General features: G+C 45.7%; 1 protein-coding gene across 1 annotated transcript; it reads left to right on the forward strand.

Annotated features, from left to right (window-relative positions):
• Positions 1 to 9,668: 9,668 nt before the first annotated feature.
• On the forward strand, positions 9,669 to 11,202 carry LOC147458432 (pathogenesis-related thaumatin-like protein 3.5). Its single transcript, XM_086511848.1, has 2 exons — positions 9,669 to 10,082; positions 10,288 to 11,202. Exons 1-2 carry the CDS (start codon positions 10,013 to 10,015, stop codon positions 11,046 to 11,048), a joined length of 831 nt encoding a protein of 276 aa, XP_086367974.1. The 5' UTR covers positions 9,669 to 10,012; the 3' UTR covers positions 11,049 to 11,202.
• Positions 11,203 to 11,638: the final 436 nt, after the last annotated feature.

Genomic DNA, 11,638 nt, shown 5'->3' on the forward strand with positions numbered 1-11,638 from the left:
GCTAATCGAGTGCCCCACCTTGCACCCCATCTCTGCCTCTTGTTGTGGATAGCCTTGAACTTCAAGGTCTGTGAAAGCACAAAGAAAACCTCTGAGATAATGAATCTAAGCTATAAGTTATAACACACATGGTGGTTGTGGGAATGGCTAATCCAATGCCCCACCCTTCACTCCATCTCTAGCTCTTACTATAGATAGCCTTGAACTGCAAGGCCTGTGAAATAATGGGTGTCTGTGGCCATAGGCTCTCATGATTAATCAACAAACATTTGTGAGCAAAGCTCTTGAGTCAACAAAGGTGGAAAAAACTCAGCATTGGCGCAGGAAAAGGAGGAGGAGGAGTTATTGTTGCCAGTAGAGGATCAACCTTCATGCTCACTTTTGCCGCTATGTAGTGTGTGTTGTGCCCTACTCTTTATCGCTAGTGAATGCCCCATCACCACCAGCTACAGCTCCTGCTATTCCTTCAGGTCCCTTGTCTGCCGCCACTTACATGCAGGCTCGGGGGGGGGGGGGGGGGGGGGGGGGGGGGGTCATTGTGTATAAATTGTGTATATCGCGTGCGTCCAAGTACTATTTATAAAAGTCCTTATCTATGAAATTTTTACGAATAAAACACAACCTTTTCCTATTCAATCTATACTTTTTTTTTTCCAATTTCATTTTCTGATACCCTTCTATATGTAAAAATGTGAGAAAAAAAAAATAATAACCCCTTTTACTGCACTCACGTGATAGTCACATAATTTATTAAGTGAATCCCTTGAGCATGCAGGTGGCAGGATTCGAGCATTGTCACACACACCATGCTCTATAATGTTGTCAAGCGCCTTATGTTGGAAGGGCCTCAACAAATTTTTTTGGGGTTTGTGAAAGGACATGCAAGCATCACCATGGCCAAAGCATGCTAGTGACTATTTTTGTTGGCCGGATGTTATCGACGTGCAACATAAACCCAAAATGGCAACCGTTTGTAGGAAGAGGGAGTTAGGGAAATGGTGTCTTGATAGTAGAACTTGAAGAAGCAACAATTAATTCAATCACACAATGAGAGAGAGAGAGAGAGAGAGAGAGAGAGAGAGAGAGAGAGAGAGAGAGAGAAACAATGTCGTGATACCGGATGTTGAAGAAGTAAAAACCCGATCGACACACGGTGTGTATGTGTGTGTGTGTGTGTGTGTGTGTGTGTGAGAGAGAGAGAGAGAGAGAGAGAGAGAGAGAGAGAGAGAGAGAGAGAGAGAGAGAGATTACTTGGAAACTATCGTCATCATTGTCCTCACACCATCTCGGACTGCTTAGGTATGGAGCTTGCAAAGTTAGCTAGCCACATGTTACTTGGCTCGGGCAAAGAGCTCTGTGCGCGTGTGCGCGCGCGCACGCTTGATAGATTCCTTTGTTCTTCTTCTTGTTACATTGTACTGAGAAATCCTTGTGATTAAGTGTATGTATACATAAGTGAACAACTGCCCATACGTGTATGTTTATGCAGCACCGGTCTATTTATTGCTTCTACCAACTTCTTCCTTGAGCTAACTGGTAGTTAATAACAAATTTTTCTATAATCAAAATGTGTGTTTAGGAGGTCTCTCTCTCTCCCTCTCAGTGTTCTAGAAAAGTGTACCTCAGCTTAGCCTTGAGTTGGTTGAAAAACCAATTAGCCGGTTGAAAAGAGAGGGAGAAGGAGAAAATATGTTTAGAAAATTTAAGAAAAATCCTCTTCGAATCTATCTTAAAGCAACTTTTGTATGTTTGTAAAACTAATTTTCCCCCATCATTGCCCTCACTCTCTCTCTCTCTCTCTCTCTCTCTCAAACGCCGGTTGAGACGGTTGAAAAGAGAGGCCGGGAGAAGGAGAAAATTCGTTCAAAAAATTAAGAAAATAGAGTTAAATTGTGAATTTTGTATGTTTGTAAAACTAATTTTTCTCGAACATTGCTCTCTCTCTCTCTCTCTCTCTCTCTATCTCTACTAAAGTGCTGGAAACACACTGTATCTCTACTGATTGGTTGTTGGACACTATGCCTGCACTGGTGATTTAAAAAGAGTGAAAGCCACACACGATCGTCGATCATGTTTTGGACTTTGGAGTCTAGCGCAAAGATAATGTCGACTCTCTCTTTCTCTCTCCAACGCCCTCTCTTACTCTCTCTACTGCAGCAGTTTGAGGATTTGAGCTCTCTCTCTCTCTCTCTCTCTCTCTCTCTCTCTCTCTCTCCACCAGTGTTGTATGGTGTACGCACTAAGCACAACTGGAACCATGGGAGGAAGCTCTTACCATGATTGTACATCCCACCCGTGATTGCTACCTCTGCCTCAGGAATAAAAATAGCTAGCCCGCTTAGTGAGAGGTGGTGCCCTTTTGCCTCCCCCCGGACTCATAAGCCTCTCGACTCCTCAAGCTGGACCTTGCAGAATGGTATCAACTACATTTTAAGCCACATGGCATGCCGGGATCCACTCCCCCATAATAGAGTAGTATGTGTTGTGGCATACTCTTTGTCTCTAGTGAATGCCACATCACCACTAGCTACAACTCCTGCTATTCCTTCAGGTCCCTTGTTTGCGCCCACTTACATGCAGGTGGCGGGATTTGAGTACTACCACACACACCATGCTTTGTAATGTTGTCAAGCGTCTTCTGTTGGAAGGGCATCAACTAATCTTTTGGGGATGAAAGGACAAGCAACAATCACCATGGACAAAGCATGCTATTGGCTATTTTTGTTGGCTTGAGGTCAAATGCGTGCAACTTGTGGCCAAAATGGCAACCATTTGTAGGAAGAGGGAGGTCAGGGAAATGGTGTCGTGATAGCGGAACTTCAAGAAGCAGCAATTGATTCGACGGACGATGAGAGAGAGAGAGAGAGAGAGAGAGAGAGAGAGAGAGAGAGAGAGAGAGAGAGAGAGAGAGAGAGAGAGAGAGAGAGAGAGAGAGAGAGATTACTTGGAAACTATCGTCGTCATGGTCCTCACACCATCTTGGGCTGCTCAGGTAAGGAGATTGCAAAGTCAGCTAGACATGCCTATCATCGTCATGGTCCTCACACTGTCTCGGGCTGCTCAGGTAGTAAGGAGCTTGCAAATTCAGCTAGCCACATGTCTCTTGGCTCGAGCAAAGAGCTCTCTCTCTCTCTCTCTCTCTCTCATTGATGCATAAAACAATAGTAGCCCTAGATGCAAGTGCAACTACAAACTTGATAGCTTCCTTTGTTCTTCTTCTACTTATATTGTACTGATCAATCCTTGTGATTAAATGTATGTATACATAAGTGAACAACTGCCCATATGTGTATGTCTATGCAACACCGATCTATTTATTGCTTCTACCAACTTCTTCCTTGAGCTAAGTGGTAGATAATAACAAATTTTTCTATAGTCAAAATGTGTGTTGATGAGGTCCCTCTCTCCCTCAGTCCCCCCCCCCCGCTCTCTCTCTCTCTCTCTCTCTCTCTCTCTCTCTCTCTCTCTCTCTCTCTCTCTCTCTCTCTCTCTCTCTCTCTCTCTCTCTCTCTCCTTGTCGGATAGATCTTGAAGGTCTCTTAACATAGTTTCCTACGACGTGAAATTATTTTCTTCTTCGTCTTCTTCGTCTTCTCTCTCTCTCTCTCTCTCTCTCTCTCTCTCTCTCTCTCCCCTTGTCGGATAGATCCTAAGGTCTCTTGCCATAGTTTCCTACGACGTTGAAATTATTTTCTTCTTCTTCTTCTTCTTCTCTTCTCTCTCTCTCTCTCTCTCTCTCTCTCTCTCTCTCTCTCTCTCTCTCTCTCTCTCTCTCTCTCTCTCTCTCTCTCTCTCTCTCTCTCTCTCTCTGAACCGCAGTACCATAAGTGGGACTGAGCAATACCATCTCTCTCTCTCTCTCTCTGAACCGCAGTACCATAAGTGGGACTGAGCAATACCATCTCTCTCTCTCTCTCTCTCTCTCTCTCTCTCTCTCTCTCTCTCTCTCTCTCTCTCTCTCTCTCTCTCTCTCTCTCTCTCTCTCTCTCTCTCTCTCTCTCAACCGTTAGTTGAGCCGGTTGAAAAGAGAGGGAGAAGGAGAAAAATCATTTAAAAAATTAATAGGGTTAAATTGCGAATTTTGTATGTTTGTAAAACTAATTTTTCTCGAACATTGCTCTCTCTCTCTCTCTCTCTCTCTCTCTCTCTCTCTCTCTCTCTCTCTCTCTCTCTCTCTCTCGTCCGCCCGTGTCTCTCTCTATCTCCACTAAAGTGCCAAAAACACATTTTATCTCTACTGATCGGATGTTGGACACTATCCTTGCAGCGGTGATTTCAAAAGAGTGAAAGGCAAACATGATTGTCGATCATGGTTTGCACTCTGGAGTCTGGCGCAAACGTCAACTCTCTCTTTCTCTCTCTAGAACCCTCTCTTACTCTCACTGTCTATTGCAACAGTTTGAGGCTTTGAGCTGTGTGTGTGTGTGTGTGTGTGTGTGTGTGTGTGTGTGTGTGTGTGTGTGTATGTGTGTGTGTGTCTTCACCACTGTTGTATGGTGTGCGCACTGAGCACAGCTAGAACCATGGGTAAAAGTACTTACCATAATCGTACATCCCCACCCATGATCGCAACCTCTGCCTCAGGAATACGTCTAGATAGCTAGGCCGCTCGGCGAGAGGTGGTGCCTTGTCGCCTTCAACCGGACTCGAAAACCTCTCAGCTCCTCAAGTTGGACATTACAGAATGGTATCAACTGCATTTTAAGCCACGTGGCATGTGAGAATCCGCTCCCCCGTAATAGAGTAGTATAGATAGTACTAGTATGGCCAACCACCTTTGACGGCCTCTCTCTCTCTCTCTCTCTCTCTCTCTCTCTCTCTCTCTCTTTCTCTTTCTTTCTCCCTCTTTATCGTGCGCAGAGGCTTTTTAGGCTGTAGCCTTTATCTCGCAGTTCTCGCATGTGTAAAGGGCACTCTCTTTGTTGCTATAGAATACATATAGATAGATGGTCATATACAAGGAATGGTCAGTGCACTAAGCACTACCATTCCCTCCCTACACCATAAAAGTGCGCTGAGATTGCTTAGATACGATAGAATATTACAACCACTAGTAAAATGGCGCCGCCCTCGGCGGCGGCATGGCCCATCTTAACCTCAAACCCCTTCCTCCTCACAAATTTCATAAAGCAAATCAAGAAAAGTATTCTCTCTCTCTCTCTCTCTCTCTCTCTCTCTCTCTCTCTCTCTCTCTCTCTCTCTCTCATTTTGGTCTCATAGATCATAATGGCCTTTCCGAGGAAGGGATTCCGGGCCCCTCCCCCGGACACTTGTTTGGAGGAGATTCATCCGGTTGGTGTGGACTGAGCAAAATGGGAAGACAGGAGACAACGTCCGAGTGGCGGAGAGAGAGAGAGAGAGAGAGAGAGAGAGAGAGAGAGAGAGAGAGAGAGAGAGAGGGAGAGAGAGAGGGGCTTGCCGCTACCTGAGAAAATTTTGTTTCGTTTTGTTTCATCTTTATGCAAAGGCATGTTTGAATTTGGAAAATGATTTGACACAGTCACCACATCTTTCCAAAAAGAAGGCTAAAAATAATAGTATGGCTGGCCACCTTTGGCGGCCTTTATATGTGTGTGTGCACGTGCGCTATCTGTCTATGTCACCGGGGATACGGGAAACACAGCCGGATCAAGTTGCTTGTGATGTGGTCGAGGGAGGGGCCGAAATTCCTCCATGCCTATATATAGTATAGATAATGTGTTCTTTTCAAGCAACCCGCTATCACAAATATCAGCATGTATTCTATTGCCTTGGTACAAATCCTTCTTCTTAGCATTTGTTTGCCTTGTTGTCGTGGCATGCCTTGGAGCCCAAGCTACAGACATCTCGCTGCAGATCTCCCCCTCTACCTCGCCATGTTTGCCTTCAAGATGGAAGCGAATGTGTTTGCATCTGGAGAGACACCCTCGCTTGGCATCTATTGAAAAACAACACTGAGCTTCTTAGCCCTTCCCAAGTTGGACATTCCAAGAGACAACATCCCGGATAGGAAGCTCCTCATGCACTTTTTGTGCTTTATGAAGTGCACCACATTTGGGATACATGTTAACCAAGGGAATGCCAAGCACGATATTTTCTTTCAACAACCCCAATCTAACAATATCATCGTGTCTTCTTTTGCCCATATCAGCATCTTGTGTAATGTCACATGCCTTCAAGGTGCAAAAACAACACAGAGCTTCTTAGCCCTGCCCAAGTTGGACATATCCGACAATCAGTGCATTCTAAGAGACAACATCCGGGATAGGAAGCTCCTCACACACTTTTTGTGCTTTATGAAGTGCACCCACCACATTTGGGATACATGTCGACCAAGGCACTGCCAAGCACGACATTTTCTTTCAACAACCCTAGCCTTCAAGGTGCAAGTATACGTGATTGCATTTGGAGAGATGCCCTCTCTCTATATCTATTGAAAACAGCATGGAGCTTCGTGACCATGACCCTTGCCTTTCCTTTCTCCCATTATAGAGCCCGCGCTATAGACGTCTCGTCGCAACCCTTCGCCTTGTCATGCTTGCCTTCAAGGTGCAAGCAAATGTGATTGCATGCAAAGAGACACCCTCACTTTGCATCTATTGAGAGAGAGAGAGAGAGAGAGAGAGAGAGAGAGAGAGAGAGAGCTCATTTGTTGTCTTCCATATCCCACAATCAGTGTATTCCAAGATAAGAAATCTCGCATAGCACATTTTGTGCTTTATGAAGTGCACCACATTTGGCATACATGTCGATCGAGATAGTGCCAAGCACAACAATTTCCTTCATTTATGCATGACTACCAATATCATCTTTTGCCCATATCAGCAAGTGCCAGTGTACATCATTGCATTTGGAGAGATGCCCTCACTCTCCATCTGCTCAAAATAGCCCAAAGCTTCCTGACCCTGTTGTTGGACATATCTTGCAATCAATACACTCTTGCGAGTCCCCATCGCAACCGAGAACAGTCCAGAGCTTCCTCTCTCTCTCTCTCTCTCTCTCTCACACACACACACACACACACACACACACACACACACACACACACACGCACGCACGCACGCACACACACACACACACACACACACACACACACACACACACACACACATCTCCTCAAGCACTTTTTGTGCTTAATGGAGTGCACCACATCTGGCATACATGTCCAGCAAGGCAGATCCAAGCACAACGTTTTCTTTCATCAACCCCCTGACTAACCATATCATTGCAATTTTCATTTGGAGAGGTGTCCTCTCTTTGCATCTGCTAAAAACAGCCCAGAGCTTCCTGATCATGACCAATGGTACAATGGTAAGGCATCCAACGGTGCTCACGCATGCCAACACTATCTACATAAGCCCTACATGAGAGAGAGAGAGAGAGAGAGAGAGAGAGAGAGAGAGAGAGGAAGCTCATTTGCTGTCTTCCATATCCCACAATATTCCAAGAGACAAAATCTTGCATAGCAAGCTCCTCAAGCACTTTTTGTGCTTTACGAAGTGCACCACATTTGGCATACATGTCGACTGAGACAATGCCAAGCACGACAATTCCCTTTATGCATGACTACCAATATCATTTTTTGCCCATAGCAGCAGGTGCCAATGCACATCATTGAATTTGGAGAGATGCCCTCACTCTCCATGTGCTCAAAATAGCCCAAAAACTTTTCTAAAATAGTGTAAATTCAATCTTTTGATAAAAAAGGAAGGGAAATTGCTTTTTTTTGTTAAAAAATTCCCAAAATATCCTTTTATCTATTTTGGTCAGATTGTTCAAGATTTTCTAATCTTTATTCCTTTTTGACAACTGAGATCCGTTTTTGCGTGCTTAGCATGTAATTTGTCACAAATTCCCTCGATAAACAGGCTATTATGTCTATCTCCAATGCCTACATAACCAACTCAAATTCTAGTTTTAGTATTCTTATGAAAAGCTACAAATTTTTTCAGCTTTAGAGAAAATTAATCTCACGACAGGGTATTTTGGGAATTTTGGAAAATTTGAAGGGCAGTTTGGGAATTTTGAGAATGTTTGAAATTTGAGGGGTATGTTAAATTAGAGGGGTATTTTCAAAAAGGCGATCTATCTCTCTCTACTATAGAGCTGAGCGGCTGAGATCTCTCTCTCTCTCTCTCTCTCTCTCTCTCTCTCTCTCTCTATACTGTAGCGCTGAGATCTCTGTCTCGTCGTCGAACCCTAACAGCGCTACGATGGCTGCTCCATACATTCGCCCACCTCATTGAGGCAACCCCCTCACTATGTATGCCCGATTGCAGCACTTCGCGACGTCTTGTAATCCCCAGGCTATTTCCAGAACTCTCTTTCTCTTGTTGCTATGGGTGGTTGTGTTGAAGCTAAAATGGATGCAAGTCACACACTCTTCAGTTTTATAGAGAGCTGTTCAAGAACTGCCTAGCACAGGGCCTGCCTATTGACTTCATTCAATTGTACAATGGTTACCACTCTAGGGGCCCATGAACCTGTTCAGCGGCAGTACTATATCTCAGCTGGCATCAGTAGCCGAAACATTTCGAAACTACTGTGCATGTGCGTTTGAAAGCTCTCTCCAGTCTCGAGCACCTTGTAAAAGCGCGAGCACATACTGCAAGGCTTGCGAGAAGAAGCAAATATGGTACCTGAGTGCACTCTCTCAAGGCTTCGCTGGCGGCGCCTCCCTCTCTCCTCTCGCTGTTTCACTGATTGCGCAGGGCACATTGCCTCAATGTGCCTAAACGTGTCGGATCAAGCAGTTTGCACCACTTGGCGGGCGCCCGGGGGGGAGGGGGTCCATCCCGCTTTTATACTAGTATAGATATAGATATAGATATACATATAGACCAGTGTGTCCTGAAGATTTCAACAAAATCTGAATTGAGGTGAATCTTTAATAGATGCAGACAAGAAATCCAAAGAAAAATAAAATCACTTGATCCGAGCAAAGGCTCAGGCGTTAGGGGAGGCGAAGAGCAGGTGAGGAAAGGGTGCAACATGTCTGGGTTGCGGTTAAGGGCTACACGTAGAAGCTGCTGCAGAAATGTTTGGGAGGTACAAAAGAATGTTCTTTTATATATACGCCAACTCCTCTTGAGCTTCGAAATCCCTTGGGTGTGGTGGTTAACATAATGATGCTGTAACTATAGCTCCATCCAGTGTTGTAAAAAAAAAAAAAAACCAGGGGTCTAGTGTATTTTAACCGCCCTCAAAGCCTAAAATCCCGGTTAGATTTTGAGCTGGCCTTTAAGAAAACCAAAAATTTTTCACAAGTTTTAGTGTAATTACCGGCAAAAGCTTCAAAATTTGACCTAAAAACCGGGAGAATTTCAAGTTTGTCCTTATTTTCTTAGGATAGGGAAAATGTATTTTTCTAGCCTGGAGCCTCCATCTATCCGAGCTCAATCCTTGTTTGGTGCTTTTTAATTGGCGCCCACTCAAGGCCCAAGGGTTGGCTGAGAACTCGAGAGGAATCTACAGAGATTATGCCCAATGAAACTAAGAGCCTAACCATATGACTACCTAGTATATACTGCTAGTATAGATATAGACTAATTAGATTCGTGAAACGGAGGAATTCTTCCTGGGAGCACGGACCAAGAACGATTATTGAATGTAACGTTTGCGTACTATACGCTATGGGTGTAGGTAGTAATAGAAAACTTGTAACGACTCACAAGCCCAGAGCTAGCCGTTGTTGAATAGCTTGTGTGTGTGTAGCCTACGCCTATGTCGGTACTCTCCTGCGGTAGAAGCAGGTTGCCCAAACTACTAGACCGACGTCTCTCTCGCGCTCGCTCTCTCTCTCTCTCTCTCTCTCCCTCTGTCAACTCCCTCGAGGAGCTTGTTGGGCGGTTGCGTGCAGACAAGCCGCCCCCCTCTCTCTCTCTCTCTCTCTCTCTCTCTCTCTCTTCACGCGGTTTTGTGGTGCGTGTTGGTGGGTGCATTTGGAAAGACCAGCCGGTATTTCGAACTCACCGCCAGCTTCCTCGCTTCTTCGCCACCATCACTCGCAGCAGTTCACTGGGGTGAAGCACTAATGGCCGCTTCACAGTCTTGCGACCCTGTCCTTCGGTGGAATGCGAGCTTGGCTTTTATGCTCCTTCTGGGTAAAGTCTCGAGCTATGGCTTCCTCTGATCTTTTCCGTTGTATGACAAGCTCAGGTGTGCTCATATGCATTTTTCTCCTTCTGTACATCATGTGGAGGGGCAAGAACAAACACACGCGCGCGCGCACACACACATACACCCCTCAACACTTAGCGTATCTCACAGGGTATGCCCCTCTCATCCTACTCTACTTCGGCTGTGCAGGTTTCTCACCTGTGAGTGTCCTGTGTGTTACCTTCACATTGGTGAATAGCTGCTCCTATCAGATTTGGCCTGGCATTTCCGGCACCCCTCCGCTGGGTGCAGGCGGTTTTGCATTGGCGCCTGGACAGTCCACAGTATTGAATCCGGCCCCTGGATGGTCAGGGAGGATTTGGGGTCGAACTGGATGTGCATTCGACGCAAACACCGGCCAGGGCGCGTGTGCAACAGGTGATTGCGGTGGCGTTTTGGAATGCAAGGGTGCGGGCGGAGCGCCGCCCGTGACATTGGCTGAGTTTACACTTGGAGACAAGGATTTCTATGACGTGAGTCTTGTGGATGGCTACAATATGCCGCTGACGGTGAGTGCGAATGGGGCGGCGCTTGATGTGGTTGCCACAGCTGGGAATGCGGGAGGCACGGCCACAACTGTCGCATGTGCGACGGCGGGCTGTACATCCAATTTGCTGCTTGCAGGCGCAGGTGCAGGTGGCGCGGCAACATGCCCCGCACAACTCATACAAACAAATAGCGCCGGGCAGGCGGTGGCATGTCGTAGTGCATGTGAGGCATTTGCAGACCCGCAATATTGTTGTACCGGCGCATTCAGCACACCGCAGACATGCGGTCCGTCATGGTATTCGCAGCTTTTCAAGAGTGCGTGCCCCACTGCATATAGCTATGCCTATGATGATCCCTCCAGCACCTTTACTTGTAACGGCGCAGCTGGCTACACCATCACCTTCTGCCCCTCCTCCAGCTAGTGCTGCTCCTAGGTCGGCGGGCACACGCACACATACGTTCTGCCTTTTACATATCTACCAATTTCCTTTTTTGGTTTTGTATAATGCCCACATTTCTTGTATCATCATTTTCCATCAGTTATCAATAGGTGTTCCAAGGTAAGCATGGGGTTCTCATTCGGGCCCACTTGTCATACTATGCTTGTGATTATAGCTTTTGTGGGGAAAGGGGTTATGCAATAGTCATTCATGGAGCAAGTACGCTCCACGAGCATCGATCTTTGTGTGGAATAAATGACTCACGCATTTGGAGAAATATTCTTGTACTAGTACGGTCGGTCGCCTTCGGCGGCCTCTCTCTCCCTCTTTTTCTCGTGCAAAGGGGCTTTTTTTAGTTTTGGACTTTAGCCTTCACGTCGCAGATTACGACAAGTGTAAAGGGTTCCCCTTCCGCCATATTATGTTAGTAAATAGTAGATGTGTCTCTTTATCAATGACCACTAAGAATATGTCTCAATAGCTTGACTACTAACTACTATGTCAATATGTCCTACCTAATGAGGTGTATGTGGTTCTATCAATACCGACTTCCTAAAATGTTTTCTCATGCA

Source organism: Adiantum capillus-veneris, chromosome 5 (assembly GCF_014529385.1).
Source record: "Adiantum capillus-veneris isolate H3 chromosome 5, ASM1452938v2, whole genome shotgun sequence".
NCBI lineage: Eukaryota > Viridiplantae > Streptophyta > Polypodiopsida > Polypodiales > Pteridaceae > Adiantum > Adiantum capillus-veneris.